This window comes from Lonchura striata, chromosome 7 (genome assembly GCF_046129695.1).
Source record: "Lonchura striata isolate bLonStr1 chromosome 7, bLonStr1.mat, whole genome shotgun sequence".
Lineage (NCBI taxonomy): Eukaryota > Metazoa > Chordata > Aves > Passeriformes > Estrildidae > Lonchura > Lonchura striata.
Window position 1 is genome coordinate 2,960,668 of NC_134609.1, and position 21,017 is coordinate 2,981,684.

A 21,017-nucleotide genomic window follows, 5' to 3' on the forward strand; every position below is an offset into this window, starting at 1 on the left:
GTTACAGGAACAATTTCCTATTGGTTATTAGCAGAGATTGTTCCTCGTTCTGTGAACTATTATATTGGGTACTCTATTATTCTTGTTAATCTGATCATGTCAAGGTGTACTGTGTCATGAATATTACTGTAGCACCTTCAGATAAAATACCTGACCCCTTTAAAGGTTAACCAGTACCATTAATTGTAGAGCAGATAGAAGATAGTATCCCTCCTGAAGCTTTCATTTCCAGGTCTTTGCATGATTGCAGTGATACTCCACTTACTGATTTTTGGTTCCCTTGGAAAATGAATTACAGAAAATGTTAATATCTTAAAAAAGAAACACTCTTCTTACTGTTGCCTGCTAAAATTTCCAGTATCCTTGATTTTAATGCCTCTCCATTAATTAGAAATACATTAATATATTAATGTGTGTATATTTAAGGAACAAGAGAATTAGTGATTCCCCCCTTGCTGCTTCAGAAGAAGGTTTAAAAATCTCTTCTATGACAGATAGAAAAATACTTGATACTTCAACTTGTGCTGAACTGATTGCAATTACAATAGCCATAAATTCTTCCTTATGGCTTGGATGGTACACTGTAGAGATACAGAAATAGTACTTAGAGGCTTGGAATAACAGATGGCCCTGAATAAATGCTATGTAATTTTGTCCTGACACCCCTTCTTCCCTCCTGCTTCACCAAGATGTTTTTTTTTTCCCCAGTGCCAAATACAGAGCTAGAAAAAGAGAGTGGCTGAGAGAGAATCCTAGGGAAAGGAGAGGGAGGTTCAGTTCATGGAAGGGCTGGTGCTTTTGTGTGTCTGTGGTAGGGAAGCCAAACGAGTTGAACATTTCTCATCAGGGTGAGGTTACATGTTATGACTCGAGCTGCTAGAACAGTTTGGCTGTGCCGCAGACAGCAGTTCCCACTCTCAGACCCTGCACCTAGCGCCTTCAGTCCTCTGAACCAGCACAGCCTTGATTTTGGAGCATGGGAGGGGGGGACACGGCGTGGGGGGAAAAGCCTGTGATGTCGTTGAGCTGAACTGGATTAGCCCAGGGTGCATCCAGTGCTGTGGCTTCCTCCACAGAGGGGTCAGGATGACGCAACACGGAGTGGGATAGCCTCCTTTGGCAGCAGCGACCTCTTAAATCAGCTGAGCCATGAAGTGTAAATTCACCCTCAGAGTGCAGCCGCAATCTTCCCGATTCGTTTTACAAAGCAAATACTGGTGCTACTGTCTGTCCTTTTCCTGAAATCTGTCAAGATCATGTGTCTGGTAATGCTTATTCCAGTAACAGTAATCAATCTCCTTTTGGCAGTGGATCGTTTCTGATCTGAACAAAGCAAACAGAGCATAGGAGAACTGCCTTTTGTTAAACAATGCCATTGCCAGGCAGTGACATAGCAATGTTCTATGCATTTTAGGCCCTCCTAAGAATATTAAGTGATAGAGCATTAGACTTGGAAGCACCTTAATTTGGGAAGGTGCGTTCAGGTTGAAGGTGTCATTTTGTAAAATATGTCATATGAAAAGACAAAATATGTCATACCATCTTGATTGGTAATGGGAAATTAGCAGTGTTGGTGACTTCACTTCTCAAAGACATATTCAATGAAAATTGCTACAAAGCAGTAGCTTGTCAAAAATAGTTGCAGAGATAAGCTTGTTCTCCCTAACTGTTGGCCCTATTTTTGACACATAGAGGGCAATTCTGTGTTAGATCAGGCTGTTTCCTCCTCTCATGGAACTAACAGTTACCTATTGAAACCTGAGATGGAGGCTGTTGATCTGTATCCATCATGAGTAGTTTGGTGACAAGATACTTAAATTGTTTATTTTAACATTACAAGAAGTTTCCTGACAGAGATTCATCTAGGTACTAAGGCACACAGAATTTGCATTTTAACTGGATATTGCTTGGATATTGAGTGTAGTAGCATAAAACAGCATTGCACTCACTGATGAATAGTGTAAAGATTTCTTTATTTGAATGGTTATAAAAAGCTTGAGAAATGTTTTTCATAGGAATCTCTCTTTGTAGGGCTGGCTATATCTCGGTGCCAAGTTTTACAAGTTAATTGTACAGATAAGAGCTTTACTGAGTGATAATGTCTTCAAGAGAACAGAAACTATACGTACTAACAGTATGTTAGACAGAAATATTAGCTTTATTACTGGCTCTTATTTTCTGCTCAAAGACAGCTGAAGGGGGAGGATTGTTTCTATTCCTTTTGTGTGCTGTTTTCTGTTAATGCTAGTAATCCCATTCCTAGCCATTAGTCACCTAATGTAAGGTAGTTTGTACTCATATGTTTTTTCTGAAAGACATCCCTTTTCTTTGTCATTATACCAGGTCCTAGATAAATCTTTGCTAAAGTTCCTGTTACTATCTCCTTTGTAAAAAAACGGCGTTTTTGCTCCCTTGTTTAGTCTGGAATATCATTGATCTGCTTGTGAGCAGAAGACAGAACTGAGGAATCATTCTTTGCAGGGATGAGTTAACTTTGAGTCTTCTGAAACATGTTTAGTGTTTTATTTAAGCTCTCATGGCTGCACATTTTCAGTATGAAGTCCTTAGAGACCATGTTGACCTAAACACTTTTTTATTGCATTTTGCTGTTAGTGCCTAAAATTCCAGTATCTTCCTGCCAAAACAAACAAAGTTTGAATTTGTGTGGGAAGACTCCATTTCACTTCAGATACAATTCTTAACTACTGACTAATTTTTCCCATCGCTACATAGACTCACAATACTGGTAATGGGCAACAGACGAGTATTTGGTACAAATTCTGCTCACATCAGTTCTGATCAAGAAACAGTGGTGTTTCACATAACTGTTGGGCCAAAAGGCTTAATGAATAAGGTGCTGCTGTCCAGTGTAAAGGTGACAACTGCTCAAAGCAGAGAAAACAGCACACTTGGCATCCTTTCAGACTTGGCAGGAAAAACAAAGTTGGAGTAGGCAAAGAACAAAATTACTGTCGTTACCAGAAGTGGTTCTTCCAGAACAAGATTAAAGAGACTTTGGCAGGACTTCTGGGGAATCGTGACCCATGCATTCCCATGCCATGTCTGCTCTTTGCATAAATATGTTTCAATTGTTAAGAGATTCAATGACCTTGCTAAGGGCTAGATGAATATCATTATTAAAAGTAGTGTATGCTGCTGCATTATATGAGCCCACTTCCATGTCTTCACAAGGCTTGCATTACCAACTCTAACACTTGCCAATGAATTTGTTCTTTACTGCTAAATGTGCATGTGGTTCTTCTTTTGCCTTATGTGTGTACAGCTTAGAATCCTGCCCTTCTCTTTAAAAATTGCTTGGATTCTGTATGTGTGGTGCCTTAAACACCAACCTACAACTTGTTTCCGGTGGCTTTTATCTCTGTTGCTTCATGGAGGATGTAAACTGTATTATTCTCTATGTGAAACCTGTGTGTGACTGAGTGACTCATTCATTAATCTGGGATGGTCAGACCATTTAGTCATGTAGTTCTTTTTATGGTGGTTATGAGGGGATCTTGAGGAAAAAGCAGATGTGAAGGTTTGCTGTGGTACTTTGCTTAGCAATGGAATGAAAATTCTATCCTTTGTAGGAAATAGACAAAAAGTTTACAACATGCATTGTTTCTGTCAAATTAGTATCTGTAGGAAGTTTAGTCTTGAAATGGACATGTAGGTTAGGTCCTTAATGTGAATTCCACTTTGCATTCAAAATATATAATGTATGTTCTATGTTTAAAAATTCACAGGTGTAGTGGGTTTAATAATGGCTCTTGGTATAGTCTGAAAATGAACACTTCTTTCAAAAAGCTGTTTTAAGGAAAAATTACAGTAAAGTCTACATATACAAGTGTGACCTGAATCAAGTACTTTGAACTGAAGTGGTTTTTTTGTAGTAAGTTATTTGTACTGTTCTGTGACATCTATGTGTGTCTGTTTTGTGATACACATATTAAGTTAGGCAGCAGCAAAGCTAATCATGCCTTAATTTGTTTAAGCACTGTCGTTTAGTTGAAGGACTATAGATGGGGATGTGAAGCATTAAAGCCCAGCATATGGTATGTGTGACCTCATCAGAGTGGTGTTTTTGTCTGGGTGGTGTTTGGCAGTGCCCGTCACGGACACTGTTGGGCTGGAGTGTGTGATTCTGCTGTTGCTGGCTCAAGCAGCTGGAGTCAACTGCATTATACTTTGGAAAGCAAATGAAGAATAACAAAAAGTGTTTTATATTGGTGTTTTTTTCATAGTATAATAGGCTTGTGGAAAGATCTGGAAAGACTCTGCTTTGCCTGAAGCAGTGAGTGCATTTCAGCTGTATGTCTGGGTTGGGCAGAGCAAGGGTGCATGATTGATTATATACTTCCAAATATGTACATACTGTGTGTGATAATGTATTTCCAAAGGATTTCTGAGCACACAGCACTAGAGCAAATGTGCACAGTGGAGGCAGGACAGAATTCAAATGAAGTTCCTTCACAATCATTAAATGTCCTGCAAAGGGTATTTTACCACTCAGAGAGGAAAGTAGAAGGGTGCACAGTCTTTAAAAAGTCCTCTTGCTTATTTGGTTTAAAGAAAAAAAATCTTACTAAGAATGAAATTTATGGTCAAATCGCTCTTCAGGCCTCACACTCTCCTTCAGAAAGTCTTAATTTTTTTTTCTGGAAGACAAACAAGCATGGTTTCTTTAGTGTTTCAAAATGGTACAGTCTGCCTGTCTCCCTGTGCTGAAGGTTGCAGATGTAAAGATAGGGCAATGAGAAATCCCCCGTGGGAGGTGTTGCATGAACAGTGATAGGCACCTGTACTTTGCTCTTTTTCTAAATGTGTGTGGCACGTCTGAATGCTGGCAGGTCAAATGTCTTACACGCCTTAAAGATTGTTGAAATAATCAAGTTTCTCACTAATCATGAAGTAGGTACATCAGATACAGGACCTAATATACACTTATCTTGATCTATTACAAATTCAAGTCATATATGCCATTAAGAAAGACTTGGGTGAAGGGCCATGGACAACACCACTGCTCTGCTTTTCTTTTCATTATAGGCAGACATTGGATATTTCAGACCTGGATGCCTTTGGGTTCCGTGACTTGTTTGCTTGTAGGAGCAAGTAAGCTGAGCTTGTGTAGTAATGACATGTACGCATAAAAAAATCTTTAAACATCTTGAAACAGGGATAAAATAGTATTTTTCTGTCTGTATTTTAAGCACCCCATAATTATACGTGCACTCATCTTTCAGACTTCTCTTACTTTAGGCTTCTGGCTTAAAAATAACTACTGCAGCTGAAAATTGCTTTTCCCATAAACTTTTACCTCCACTGATGAGGCAGGCAGGAGCTTTTGGGGTTGGTCCCACCCTTTGAGGTTGCCAGAAGCAGCTCGGGAGCTCTGGGTGCTGGCCACAGAACCTATGTGCTCCCCTCCTGCTTTCAGTTCCCCCACGGGCAGCCCAGGCACACACAGCTTTCTGCATCTTTAACTCCTCTCAGTGTTGTGCTGAAGAACTGTCTCGGTTCTTTCCCATGTCTCTGGACCACCCATAAGGAGTCCAGCTGGCTTCCCTGGCAGCCTTGTAAAGAGCGATGGTCTAAACAGCTTGTTACCGACACATTGACGTTGAAGTGTTGGGCTCCAACATGTGGGGAAGCAGAAAGCTGAGTCCAGCTAGAAGTGGGTCAGATGACTCATCCCAGTCCTCACTCCCAGTAACACGTGCAGGACAGGAGAGTTTCATCCCAGTGCTCGCAAAAGTACAGGAATGAGGGAGGAGGGATTGGCACCCTCCTTTTGTAGAGTCAGAGGGACAAGTACATCATCTGCCCTAAGCCTGTATTTGTGCTCCTCTTTGAAAAAGAACTTATTGTTTGAGGACTTCCTCTGTTTCCTCAAAAGAGGCGGAATAAAATGGCACCTTTCTGTTTTACCTTGATCTGGTAAGAAGTAAGAGCTTCAGTCACTTTTTTTGTCTCTCAGCAAGGTTTGGCACAGGAGTGGAGTTCTTCAGATCTGACAAGCCTTAGGGAAGTGAGCAGTGTGGAGGGGAGGCCATCAGTCAGCAGGAAGGTGACGTAGCTGCCACAAATAGTGTGGCTCCACCAGTTCAGGTGGAACTGCTGAAGCTGTGGGAAGGTACACAAGGAGGAATGGGGAAAGAGCTGTGAGGTCCTTGGGATAAGCTGAGGTTACTGCAATGCAGGGACACTCAGATCCATAGGAAAACAGTTTTCCTTCCTCTGTCATATTCTTCCTGCAATTTCTGAAAAGCCAGTTCAATTATTTGATTTCGTTAATCCTACTCTAGGAGACAGTATTCAAGTAAGTAATTAAAAGACTGGATTCAGAATGGAAGAGATAGAACAAAACCTACTTCTTCTTTGAGGGTGAATATTAAATCCTGTTACTGAAGTATTTTGGTACTTCTGAAAGGCCATGCTTGGGATTACTGAGTTTAAAAATCCATCCGGTGTTTCTGGGTAAAAATTTCCTGCGTTTGATCACAAGTGATTACTTTTTCACCAGTAAAAAATCCATGGAAAATATAACTCAGTAGTAAGTGAAGGAAGCCTTATTCTTGGTTCTGTGTCCTTAAAATTTCCATTTCATCTATTAAAAATGAAAGTTTAAAGTATTTTTCTTATGTGGTGGTCCTGACCAGCCCTGCTTCTGTAATCCAGACTCAAAATCAGCTCCTAGAGAAGTCTGTTTCACATTATGACCAGTTGCTACTTTGCCCCTGTTTTCTTGGTTTCCCAAGTTGCTCTTTGTTTGGATTGGGAATCCTCGGTGCTTTAGGGATCCCAGAAGTGTGAATGCAACTAAACTCTGCAGTGTTGCATGGGAGTTTGTACCCAGAGCAGGAAGAGAGAGTAAGTATTCCTGCATTTCAGGTAGGGGGAAACTTGAGTTTCATGAAAATGTGTTCCTAGCCAAATTAAGCCTTATCTCGACATGATAAACACAATAGCTTGTTTGGTGAAGTGCTCATGCATTTGTTTGCTTTCCTTCCTCCCTAGGATACAATGTCCCTTTGTTCTGGCTGCCACTCTAGACCTTTTTCTTACAGAATGTATTTTTGAAATTGCACTAATAGAAGCAATAATTTGTAGTCTGGAGTTACTGCTTCATGGGAACTGCTCCACAGCCTTCAGCAGAGGTTGAGAGCTATAGCAGTTCCAGGTCTGTGTACCTAATTCTTTTTCCAGGCCAGACATCTGGGGAGAAACTCAAGTAATTTTATACCAACTTGAATTTTTAAAATTAAAACCAAGAGTGAATCTTGCTGTTTTCTTAGACGTTGGAATATCTTTACTAAGGACTTGTGGAAGGCCTGATGTACTGAGCATTATTTATTTTTAGTAGTATACTAGTAATTACAGTTATAAAGTCTTTTTACTACTATAGTTTGTAAATACTGAACCCCCCCTTTAATCTAGCAAACATTTCCTCTCTTTTGAATGGAATTAAAGTTAACTATTCCCTTTCTTCCCCTGTAGCCTCCTCTACTTGAGTGTATCTGCTAGTATTATTGAGGATATTATTTTAATGTTTTTGCTGAGCAAGTGAGTTTGAACCGTAGTAATTTCTGTGCATCTCATTAATAATGACATTTTTTTGTGATTTTAATTGTGAATTTTAAGCATTCAGTTTAGAAATTATATTTCAAGCATAGAGGCAGGGGTTTTACCCTATTTTCTTCCATTTTGTTGTCTTATCACCATGTCACACCATTTTGGTATATGAGAGAGAAAATCAGGTTAAAGCAGGTTTCAGAATGCATAAGACTTGGTGGCTGAATTATGGTGCTTGACAGGCTTGAGCTTTTTTTTTCTTCCCCAAGTGATGTAGTTCAATTTTGTATTATGTCTTCAATAGGAATTTTTTTGGTTCTACATGCTAGGAGATTTCTCTATGAAAATATATGGTGAAATAGAAGATCATTGTACCAATTTTAAACACTGAATGACTTACCTAAGTTTACCCCAGGGAATTTATTGCAGCAATAACTGAAACATCCCTGTTTTCTGATTAGCAATTTAATCTTTCCTCTTTGCAAGGCCGTTATTCATCAGTTCTGTAAAAGGCATATCCACTGCTTTCTCCAGAGCTGCAGATAGCTGTAGTGCTAATCCAGCTATGATATATGTCCCAGCTGGTCAGATCTGTTATTTATAGGGAAAATTCCTAAAAAGGCTCCAGCAGGTCATAACAGAGCTCTCTACAGGAAAAAAAGACAGTGCTGCCTTAAATCATATTAGAAATTAACTTTGATAAGTTCTGCAAATACGGTAGTTCTTTTAAAATGTGAGAAAAATTAGTTTTATTTTGATCTACTTTCATAATACTGGCATGTGGGCCAAAATGTATGTATTTGTATTCTAAGAAACACATTATCAAATAAATCCATCAAAGCCACTTGAAAATAAAACATTAATGTAATTCAGTGGACTAAAATACACTGGGTTGCAAGAACATATAAATGGTATCTGATGTATTCTTTCTGCCTTAAAAAAAAAAAAAAAAATTAAAATATTTTTACTGTTTGTAGGGATTTGTCCTCTGTCCATAAGCCTCATGAGTTATAGAGGAGCTGGAAGGTTGTATGTTTCCAGAGTTCCTATATGGCAAATAGGATTGAGGATATCTACAGAAGAGACTAGGTAGCTGTGTGATTGCTGTTGGGAATCTAAGCTGGTGGTAGTTCAAATTCCTGAGCAGGGAGTCATTCACAAGAGTGATACACTGATGGGTATCTCTAGGAGGTGGTGTTGATTCTAGGATCTGTCATCACACTGGCACGTATTGGACAGTCTTTTCTGCAATTTTCTTCTGCAGAACTAAATTAAGAGGTCTGCTCTCTTCATTTCAGTAAGCTCTCAGTTACCAGTAGTCTTGTCAAGGAATATGGTATTGCTGAGTAATTCAGCTGCTAAGAGATTTGATGGAGGTGACTGCTGCTAAGAGAAGACCTGGTCAGTCATTTTCTGTGGTGGTGGTACACAGCCTTCCAGCTGCCACAGCAAACCTCTGCTGGTCCTCATGCAAGGAAGATGGGTCTGGTGTAAAGTGGTCAGTGTCTGAGCAGGCCTCTTGTCTTGGCTTGACTTCTAGTTGCCCACAAGTCCAGACAACTAGAGACCAACAGAATGTACTTCATGGTTAAAGATGCCTTCATCCATACAGCTTGTCCTTCAGCTGATATGATTTGGGTCTTGTTGATTACTTTCTGAAAGCTGTTCATAATTCACAGGGTGTCTGGTTCTCAGTTTAAATTTTAGTATCAATGTACAAAAGAGATTTCTTCAATCTACTTACTTAGCAGGTCTCCTTGTTAGCATCAACTTCACTCTGCTAATTGCTTGCTTCAGGGAAATGTCTGCACTTTGAGGTTTCTTTTCCCATAGTGGCAGTGAGTTGCTTAGTGACTCAAAGGCTTGTTCCAGTATCCCCACATGACTGAGTGCCCTAGGACCAGTACTCCCTCCCTGTTTCTCTTACAATTAGAAAAAACAAAATGCCAAATCAGTACAAGTTGCATATTGCTGAGATGGTGGTGATAAAAATGTGGAGCCTGCCATGAGGAAGCGGAAGGAAATGTGATTCAGTGGAAAATGAAAGAAAAGCAAATGTGTTGCTGTGTCAGCAAAATGAGAGAGGAGGTGGACATGGAGTTCATTTGACCTTTATTTGTCTGTATGTGGAGAACGGAAGGAGTACAAATGGTCACCACAGTGTTCTGGGTGGAAAGCCCCTCTGTTTTGTGGATAGGAACCACTTTTTTTGGGAAGTCTTAGATGCTAAAAGATACCTGACTTTGAGGGAAGAGTTTGCTTTTCTGCCCCAGATTGTCCTAGCTGCTCAGAGAGCAAGTAACATAATTTGTGAGCATAAGGGTCATTATTTTTTAATCTCTATTTTCAAGTGCAAGACTAATGTTAGGCCAGTTATTGACAATATTTGTTTAGCCCAGGTTTGGTTTTGCTTATCCATTGGTTGTTGCTGACTTTCCTGCTGGATGTTCATCGTGTTCCATGTTCATGCTGTTCTGATTTCCCCTCTGCCTTCCCACACCAGATTGTCATCTACAGATAGAAGAATAATAAACTGACTTCTAAAATGTAAGTTTTACAGTATGCCCATTTCACCTGAGGTATTGATAGTTTTACAGGAGTACAAATACCTCTGTTGATTGATTTTTGTGTCACTAAGTTAAAATCATGGAGACTATTAGACTACAAGTCAGATTTTTTTTCCCCCTCCCTGTATATTTATGTTTCTAATGTTAGTATACCAGTTATGCTTCCAGAACTGAGCAAATCAGTGTAATGATGCATCTTCAAGCCTGAAATCAGGACTTAGAGAAGCCCTGATCCCTTGATTCTCAAACCTGATAATTAAAATTTTAAAATCAGTTCCAGCTCCTGAGGTAAAATGAGGAAGGGAGTAGGAGTGTGTGGGGAGGTGTGTTATGCATAGGGAAGAGTGGGGAGCAGCAGAAGAATCGTTGATAGCTTTTCCTGAGAAATGTTAACTTTACTGACAGTTGGAAAATCACTAAATTTGTATTCTCATCTTTTTTCCCCTTGTAATTTTAACTTCCGACTTACAGAAACGTAGTCATTGCTGTTACACACTGAAAATAACCCCAATCTTGAAATGTTTGTGGTCAGATCTATAAACATTTGTCCTTGGAACGGTGCATTCAGAGCCCCTTGCTGGGTGGGGATTAGTTATCCCAGTTGTCTGTCCTGGCCCCTGCGTGCAGGGCGAGCGTCACTGCCCAGTCCTGCTTTCCCCAAGTGGCCGTGCCTCTGCGCACGTGTCAGCAGGGCTGACCTCGGCTCGACTTTGTTTCTGGTTTAGGGGTCAGGGTTGTGCCTTCAAGCTTGACTTAACTGGTTCAGATGTAGCCCAGCAGCTGCCGGGTTTGAATGAGGTAAATTGTGACTGTGCGCTCAGAACAGCAGAAAATAGGTCAAGTGTGGGTTGGGTTTACATAGAAAGCGCTAGCGTCGCCTGCTAAGCCTAAGCCTCTTCTCTCGGCTCAGACAAAGCCGTTTAAGGTAAACTGGGAAGTTACAATCTCCCCAAAAAACTTTCTAGCCTTTATAGCTCTCCAGCCTGGGTGTCTGTGGGTGGCGCTGCCCCTGCTGAGGCGCGCGGGGCGGGTCGGGGGGGTCCCAGAGCGGTCCCCTCCGGGCTGGCGGTGCTGGCCCGGCTGTCAGCACAGCCCTGCGGTGCCCGGCTGACCTCCCGCCACCAGCTGCAGTGGCGTGGCAGCTGGGGTGGCCTTTCACTTGTCAGAGAGAAATCGGGAATATTCTGGTTACCAGTGGTCTATGCGTGCTGTGTGTCTAGAAGGAAGCTGCAGGATATCTGTATTTAGACTCATCTAAATTTGGTAATATCCCTCCTAAGTTCTAGTGTGGTCTGTGTGGCAGCCGCAGTGCCTGCCTGGTAATACCCTCAGGGGTGTCAGTTGCTGCCAGTTTTTCTGTGTTTTAGTTAGATTCTTATCTTTTGCCACTGGAAAAAAAGTCTGATAGCAGGGCAGAGGGATACTACCAGTCCATAGGTGATGTTCTTGTTACAATATTTGGCATTCTGCCTGTCTGCCTTTTGTGTGTTTTTTCTCACTCTGATGTCAAGCAGGACAGTGTTAAGATTGAAGGTTTGTTAAAAATTACCGTCAGTGATAGAGGATACAGATCAGTGATATAATCACAGATGTCAGGTGACATAATCAGTGAAAGATGAAAGAAAATGATTTTGCTGATTATAAAGAAATGAAAATAAGGAGAGAGTTGTACAGGCCTGCTTTCAAATGAGGGCTAAATGTGTTTGAGGCTGGGTGCAGGTACAATATTAAATCTTTTCTACAGGAGAAAATCAAAAATTATCATTAGAGGATTAGTATAAATTCTCAGAAGTTTTGATTTTAAGAAGTGCTTTTTTCTGCCACTGTTCCACTCTCTAAAGACTTGTGGCAATCAGTAGGGAAGTGTTGGCTTGTTTTCACACTGCAGTTCTCATACCTAATTTCTATGCAGCTGAAGTTCAGTGCAGTTGTACAAATGACTCGCTGCAAAAGGGAAAAAAAAAAGGGTTGGGGTCTCCTGTTATAGAAGCTAATAGTCACGAAACAAGAACAAAACTGAAGGTTCAGGACAGTGCAGTTTTCTTTTGCACTGTTTGAATTTAAATGTGATCCCTCTACCATTAAAGTCTTGACAAAATGCTGATTTCAATGTGCAGTGCACACTGTGTAACCATTGTAAACAGGACTGTCAAGTTGGTTATGTACTAGTTTTCATCTAATTCGTGTCCTAAATTATCAGAAAACCTCTAAGCAGCCAGAGGAAGCTATAGTTAATTAAGCCACAGATGGTGAGGACTAATGTGGCGCTGACCTTTGCGAGGACTGCAAAATCTACTTAGTCTTTCTCTGGAAAACACTAGCTGAAATGAGTTCCTACTGATATTAGAAAGATGTCCTTGATGCATGAAGCCAAATGCAGAGACACCATGACCAAGGAAGGAGGTTTCCCAAATGAAGGTTTGCAGGTTCCTAATGTGTGATGCTTGTAGTCTTCAGCGCTCTGATTTCAGCCTTTTTAATGCCAAAAGCCACTGTTTTTCTAGGACTGGCTTACCTGGGATGCATATTGTCAGTTCTCCTCTTCTTCACTGACAGTGGAGAGTGGACAGCTGACTGGAGTGCGTGCACTCTCCAATAAGCAGCATGCAGGCTGTGTGACTGGGGGTAGGAGCAGCTATTGGAATCCACTTTGCTCCAAGGTTTCCTCTCTTGATGAACTCATTTCTACCTCTCAAGTTTCTGAAGGATGACTTGGAAGAGTATTTTAAAATGCTGAAGAAATGTGCTGCTTCAGTAGTTCAGGTCTTGTGAAGGAGGTAGTTGTGGAAATATGTAGGCCTTCCTAGCACAGTCACGCCTGGTGCCCAAAATGCAAAAGGAACTTCCAGTCATTTGAGCCCTTCAGAGCACCTGGTATGGTCTTTGGGCAATGGGCAGGTTGTGCACATCTGGGGATAGCTCTCAGTGTCTTAGACAATATTTTTTTGTGGATGGAGAGCAAGTAGGAGAATTCTCATTGGGATTTTGACTTGTTTTTCTGTGGGTACTATCTTGAAATTCCTGTTTGATCTCAAAGGAATTTTGATGCATGGCAAATGATCTAAGCACTTGCTCACATGTGAGTCCAAATGATAAATTATTTTAAATTATTTTATTATGTCTGAATAAACTCTCTGAAAATGCTTCTCTGAATAAAAATGTCTCCTTCCTGGTTAGACCAGTGTGATATCTTAACCTGATGGTATGGTCTATGGCTTCAACCTGCTTGTATCGTTTTGTACAAGAATAAAGAACAGATATACTCAGAAAAGAACAGTGTCTTTTCTGATACTGGGGAAAATTTCATTCTTTGTTCTTCTCAGGACTTCTTTGGAGTCATCCAGCAGGTGAGAATGATCACCTAGAGAGACATGAGGCTGACCCAGTTATTTGGATAATTAAGCATAAAGTCCAGTCCGCCAGAAGGGAATTCTTCTTTTGATCTCGAAAGAAGGAAGAATATCAGCAAAGATGTAAAAGACTTTTTAGATTGGCAAGCTTCTGATAGTCACGTTGCCTCATGTGACTGTTTTCCAGAAGTGCAGGAGGGGTTATCTCAACCGTATTTCTTTAGCCCATAGGTCCTTTGTCTTCTTCCCAGAATTGCATTTAGTCATTTGTGGATCAAGAGGCACTGCCACTTGAGGTACATGAAGAGCTTCCTTCAGTAGATTTGAAGAAGAATATAACAGTCCCCTTTATTTGATTTGCATCCTAATTTGCATAAGGATTTCAAGCCAGTATTAACATCCTTCTGGAGAAGATATTCCAGGACTTGTGGAAAAACTAGTCTAGGAGAGGGTACCATAATTTCTGTTTGTAAAGCTACTTTCAAATGAGGAAAAGTCTGGAGGAAAACCCTGCAGAGCATTTAAATCTTGGGAAGTTAGTCTGTCAATCATGCTGCATCAACCAGTAAGAGGAAAGCTGAGGGTTACAATTGCCAAGGTTCAAATCTATAGACAGTAATTGTTCCTTGAGCAATATAAACACAAGGTAAGGAAAAGAACTGGGAATGCATAGTCATCTGCTTGTCTTCAGTGATAAACTGGGGAAGAGAATGTAAGTCATCAGCCTTGCCTGTTGTCCTCTCCATGCTTTTGCCAGAGTTTATGATGTGTACTGAAACTGTGTGGTTAAGGCCACTGCTTTATAATTTGACACATTATGCAATTAATTTCCTGGGTTTTGGATAATCAGATTTAAGACTACAGATGGAAAAAGGTAAGTCATGGCACACATATTTTTTCATAGATACATGTCCACAAAAGAAGAGAATTTTTGAGATGACAGAAACTTGCTCTGTTAGTATCTTTCCCCCTACCCTGTGGTTGGTGTGCTAAATGTGTATTGTGTGTATCTTTAGAAACTCTGAGTTCTCTTTGATGTCATACACATAATCCCAGTCACATCTGCATGCAATTTGTGTAATGGCTCTTTGACCTAACTTGTGCCTTTTGTAGCTCATCTTTGAGCTTGTCTTTCTCCAAGGGTGAGGAGATAAATACAAAATGGACTTTGCAGTCTCCTTTTCTAAATATTCACAGGGAGCGCTCTCAGCCAAGGATGATGATGTCATGCATCTGAATAGGATTTAGAGGTTCAAATGTACTACATGTAGGATGGACAGTATCTTCAGTGTCAACTTCAAAGAAGGCCAAGATGCTTAGGAAGGGTGTGAAATCTAAAAAAAAAGCACCAGTGTGTGTTGCCTTCAGGAAACAAATCAAAAGTGACTTAACATAGAGACTCAAAAACTTTGTGTAAGGAACTCATGAAAATAGTATAATGTTAAGAGTAACAGGCTTGATTTTATGGTACTTAATCAATGTGTATAATCTCAAAATGAAGATACAAATTTTCTTAGATGTGATTGAAGAGATTGCTCACAGTGTACAAAATCTGCACACTAACTGCATTTGTAGGTCAGCCAAACTCAGTATTGCACTCCTCAGTCTGTTGCTTAGGTCCAGTGCATGTAGATCAGAGGGGGGAAATTTTTGGTGCAGGAGTCTCTTGGAACTGCTGTGAAAGAGAGTGCATGAGAAGAAGGACAGATGATTGATCATAACACAGTTCCAGTTCCAGGATCCATTGTGTTCCCCTGGCAGATAATTCCCTCTTTTCGGTGGTGGTGGTGGTGGTGTTTCTGTGTGTAGGATCATTGCACAAATGGATTTGCACACTTAGAATAGCTAATACTCTTTTTAAACTGCCTTGGGAGAGGCTATCCTTGAATAAATTTTAGTTACGACCCTTTTGTCCCTCTGGTAATGCTAGCAGCATACTTATCTGGTTGGTATTTTGAACCTTGTGGTGGAGGTCCTGTTGATCTTCCTTCACTTTCCCTTTGTTTCAATTTACATGTATTAAAATGGTCATCTTGATCATTTCTTCAATCCAAGGCCACGTCCTCTGTAAAAGCAGAAGGCTAGAGAGTAATTTTCTCTAATAACCAAAGCGTTGATGCATTCTCCATAGTGGAACACATCAAATCTCCAAGTGTCAGGAAGTGAATTCTGAATTGGAAATAGATATCCTGTGATCAGTGTAGGTTAGCAGGAAAAATCTCATCCAGATGAATAGAGAGAAATTGCTTGTGTCACTGGAGGGCCTGGCAGCTATGCAGAATTCACCGAGTGTTACTTGTATCTTTGTGTTCTGTGGCTAGAGCTCTTCATAATAAAGTGTGAAACATCAAGGAACTTGTTGGAGATCAAGGAAAGAAATTGCTTTATCTCAGCTGCAGTACTGATAAAACATTCTACATTTTGTATGTGGAGAATTGCACTCATTATTTTAGCTGTCTAAAGTTCTAGTGTAAATGAATGTTGCTGCTGCTCACGGATTTCCAAGGCCATCTTTGGCATGAGGAGCCACCAGGCTTTTTTTCTCCTCCACAGCCTCAAAGACAGAAATAGCAAATTTGCTCTGAAATAGAGCAATAGGTGTTCTAGGAGTCCAGAGACAAATGGTGATTCTTAAGCCATGCTTGCAAGGATATGAACGAGATTCTGTGCCTAATTTTTTTTTCTGTTAGGAGGACCGAGACACCGAATATATCTTAATTTCCCAGATGATATCCTACCAGATACTGGAAAATAATCTTTTCCATTGTAATATAAATGAAAACATGTCTTATTTGAAACTACCTAATTAACAAAGGCTAACATATTTGAAAATCAGCAGTGGTGTTTAATCTCAGAATGCTTGTTTCTCCTAAAATACTGCTTATGTGTTACATTTGTAGGTTTGATATCTGTGTTTATGCTCAACATGTCCATATTATTAAATTTTGCGGATATGGAAAACAGATTTTTTTAAAAAACAAAATTTAGTGATTATTTAAGCAATTCTGTGTGCATACCTGTGAGCACCTAAGTCTTTAGAGGGCATTTTTAGCTTGTAGTAAGAGTATGAAAGTGTGATCCTATTAATAGCTTACGAGTCTGGCCACATGTGGGATCTGACATACTGTGTTCCCATGAAATAACTTCTAGCACTATAATATGCTTTTAAGTTTTTTCTAAAAATAGTACAGGGATTTTTAGGCAATCAGTAAAATTAGCATCTAATGACTTAATATTGTCTTTTAAAACACATCTAGGAAAATAAACAAAAATGTTACAAGTAAACATAACATATGGTTCTTTTTTTAATCTCTACTTTAGGACGACGTAGACAGTCTAAACCCAGTTCTCAGGGATAACCCGCAGTTACATGAGGAGGTAAAAGCCTGGGTAAAGGAACAAAAGGTTCAGGAGATTTTTATGCAAGGTAATTATGTGGGAAATTGTTATTTATATTCTGTGTTAGCTAGTTTAAGGCCATTACTTGTGTGGGACTCATCCCATAGGATTTGTGATATAATGGAGATTATATTTTTTAACTTGGAAGTTATTTTTTGGAAGTATTTGTTAATACAAGGAAACAAGACTGTAAGAAGCTGTTGGTGTTTGCTTCAGACTGTTCTTAACTTGTTTGATGTTTTAGTGATTACAGCAAAAGCTGAATATCATTAGTCTGAATGTAGATATTTTATAAAGTTTGTTGTGAAAATAAGTGTATATGAATGGCTTCCACACACATTTTGGCATGTTTAAAATTGTTCTGTGCTCTGTTAGTATTACTGTTACGTGTGATAACTTCTCAGATACCTGTCTGTGCTTGTAGTTCTTCACAGTTCTGTCACAGATGAAGAATACTTTCAGATCCCCACCCCACGCGCTCACCCCCTGAGTGAAAAATTGCTTTCAAATCAGTAACAATTTGCAAGTCGGTTCCAATGCTGGGAGGTTGCAGAAAAAGCTTTGTGCACAGTAATATTTACATTGTAGATACAAGTTGCAAGAAAACTAGTATGAATTTGAAGAAATCATTTTGGTGCCATTTTGCTGATAGTAGAAATACTATCAGCATTTGCAGCATATTCACTAAGTTTCAGGAAGCTCTGCAGAGGAGTTCCTATTACTAGGAGGCAGAACCAACCTCTGTGGGTCTGGGCTAAAATCCCCAGGAAAGAAGTGTCAGAACAAAAATGCTTAAGCAGTCATTTTGTAAATGAAAATTTAGGAGGGAAGCTGTAAATAATCAGATATTTTAAGGATGGCTGTGAGGTTTCCTTGCTGTCTAGTCTCTTTGATAAAACCAAGACCAGAAGATAAAAGGAATATGGTAAGTATAATACTGAGCTTAGAGTAAAAAACTTATGTCTCTCCTTCTGTGGAGTTTCTCATTTGGCTAGACATGATTCTTATGGGCCACAGAAAAAGCGTGCTGAGAAACAGAACATGTGGAACTGTGTAGATAGTAAGTTGGCATGTTGGTGTTAGTCATTTTAGAGTTTACTTTTGATATCATCAGATGCAATACAAGTTAATAGTCTGTTGATGAAATTTGCAGACAAAACTGGCTTGAGAGGTGATGCAAAATCAAATCAGGGTTATATAAAAAGGAAACTGAAATTGAGCTTGTTTATTGTATTTCATTAGAGTAATGACAGTAAGACTATTGTAAAAGTCTCTGTGTACATTGGTACAGAATCAATAGTTGAGCAAAGCTCCACAAGTATTGAAATAGTCATCTAAATGAGACTGCCAGCCCATCACCCACACAGCTCCCTCCCATCATGCCAGGATCTGTACTTTTGTCTTCATAGATATAGATTCTCAGGCAGAGATTACTGTGCTTAGAAGTGCACAAATGGACAGTAATGTAGATGATAAGGTGAATTTTATGCCAATGTCCTTGAAGGCTAGCTGTCCTCATCTGAGGAGAAGTGTTAGATCCACTTGCTCCCCTGATGTGATGTGTGACCTGAGGAGACACATGCTTCCTCACTGGGGCCTTGGCCTCAGCCCCATGGGATGGTGGTCAGCCAGCAGAGACTGCTGCCACATTCTCCCTGCACATTATCTGCTCCTGCTCACGCAGACTTTACATTGGCACAAACCTTCCAGTGGCTCACAGGCAGCCCTCTGACAGTGCTAGCTGCTGTAATCTAGTCATGTTCTCTTCCTTTTCTCCTCTTTCTTCTCTGGTTTGCTTCATCTCCTCCATTACCATTTTCTTGTTCCCTGCAATTTAAGTACTTTTTCGGCTCTGCCTTGTCTAGATGCATCTGTTAGAGTTATTACCACATTCTCGTACTTCATCCTCTATAATATTTTTAGTATCCAGCCTTTTCCTTGTTTTCTGTGATGCTGAAACCTTCATATCATAACTTAGTATTTTCTACTTTGACTTTTGCAGTTAAAACACAGTTTGTCTGAAGAAAGAGGAGGGTCGGATAGAAGCATCTGGTTCCAAATATTTGGAAAGAAACATGTCAATTTGAGGAAGGAGAATTTTAGTCCATTTATTTACAAGAATGAGACCAAAGAAAAAAATTGGCCCATTTAACTTCTCCTTTGGGCGGCAGTCACAGCAGCATGCTTTGCAGTAGAGATTGTAGCTTTGGCAGGAAAGTAGTTTGTTCCTTGTTTAATAAAAAATGAAACTCCTCCCAGACTTGGCCAAGTTGAAAGCTTTTGGGACAAATAAAACTGGTTCAAGGAACATAGTGAAGTGTCTAGGATTTTTAACAATTAAAATATTTGATTTCTTTCTTCCGATTAGTTTTTTTATCATTACAATCTCAGGCTGCATGTATAATAATCCTCTTGAAACACTGAGTGTGCTTCAGCTCTGAACATATTTTCTCATAGTACTGCACAGGCTGTTTCAACAATGTGTAGCTGGCGTGGTTCAGCCAGGGACTGGAGACAAAGCCAGGCTTTTCCTGTAATGGCTGCTTGTGGCTGGGCTGGGCTGGAGCTGAGCTGGTCTGTGTTGTGTGACTGCAGTTCAATCTTTCTCCTTCTTCCTGTCATCCCATCAGCATGTAAGAAAAACCCTCAACCCACTGTTTTTAAAGGTAGATAAACTCTCTTTTAAAAGTAGATAGGGTAACAGTTGGAACGAAGCATGAACACAGATTAGAACAAGGAATAATAAGAAAGAAATTGGCACTGGGTCAATGTAGGGGAGTAGGGGAGAAGGTGGAAGCTGTTGGAGAAGGAAGGAAAGCTTCTCAGCTTGTAAGCTGAGAAGATTGGGGGAAAGGACTTAGAAGCTAGTGGCCTGGAGTCACAGTAGTGCTAAAATGACACAAGAAGCTGGGGAGATGCTGGTTCTGCTTATGCAAGAGACTGAAAATCATTGTGCAGTTAGCAGTAGGATGCAAGAGAGGAGGAGCTTGGATAGGAAAGTAGGAATGGCAAATTTGCACAGACACAGGAAGAATTTTACTGAGACTGTCTGAATAAGCCAGAGCTTTGGGACAGCCCTTAAAAGTTCAAGATGTGGAGAATGTGGATGGGTCAGGCAGTCAGAAGTGTGGGAGCTGAGCTGGAGGCGTTTTGCAGGGGCATATGGAGTAAGGGTTGGAGAGAAGCCATCAGGAAATGTGCCCCCCTGGGAACCCTGTCTGGTCCAAGACCAGAAATGTGAGACACAAGCTTGTAGATTCTTCCTCCTTTTCTGCCCATATGTACCTGTGATTGGCAGTGCCTGTGCTGGCACACTTCTGGCCCCTGTCTGTGCTGCTAGAAACATACTCCAGCATCAGTTAAGGTGGCTCAGGGGGTTCAGGAAGTCTCAGGGTTTCAGTTGTGCCATCAGTGGTGTGGATGGGTGTAAGAAGGCTGCTGTGGTGTAGTGTTTCACTTCCCAGCTGGTTTTAAAAATTATATAGTCACATGGAAAAAGTATTTCAAGAGACCACTTGGAAATTAGTAAATAATTACCACTTTTGCACTTCTCTTGATCTGTCAAATGTTGACATTAAAAACAGTCCTTGCAGTAGCACACTGTCACATGCAGAGAATATAATAGACCCAGTTGTGTGATTCTGGATATCTTTTACTAGAGAAAGCTGTCACCTGTGAGGTCCCTGCCCTATTTGCTGCAGATGTTTGAGCTTGCTTAATGTACTGGGCAGGGCTTGGAAAAACTGATCTTTAGGAAAGACAAGGAAATTCTAGCCTTGCCTGTGTGGTTCAGCAACTGAGCAGTTTTAAATCACTTAAGTTAGGCTGTTTGTAGGTTGTCATGGACTGGCTTTTCCTCCTTTCCTGTTTGCCTGACCTGGGAGCTGGGGTTTGATTGTGGAAGCAGCAAAACCCACAGAGCTGGAACTGAACTTGGTGGTAGTGTTGCTTGGTTATACAAAATGCCATAAAATCACCAAGTGCAATGAAACTTAAAGAGTTCCAGTGATCAAGTAAGACACTGAATATTAATAAAACTGTTCTGGATCTTGAAACAAACTGTAAAATAGGTACTGTATCATACTAGCTCCTCATCCCCATGGGCTTTTGGAGGTGAATTAAACTGAGC

At 40.3% G+C, this 21,017-nt stretch overlaps 1 protein-coding gene across 10 annotated transcripts in view; it reads left to right on the plus strand.

Annotated features, from left to right (window-relative positions):
• The window catches only part of JMJD1C (jumonji domain containing 1C), a 158,370-nt gene that overhangs the window by 102,490 nt on the left and 34,863 nt on the right, over positions 1-21,017 (plus strand). For 9 of the 10 annotated variants that reach the window (XM_021535498.3, XM_021535521.2, XM_021535508.3 and 6 more), the window contains one exon: positions 16,811-16,916. In XM_021535498.3, the coding sequence (XP_021391173.2) occupies positions 16,811-16,916 (106 nt within the window). Of the gene's footprint in view, positions 1-10,899; positions 11,065-16,810; positions 16,917-21,017 lie in introns of those variants that run through there. The other variant, XM_077784515.1, reaches the window with a different exon arrangement.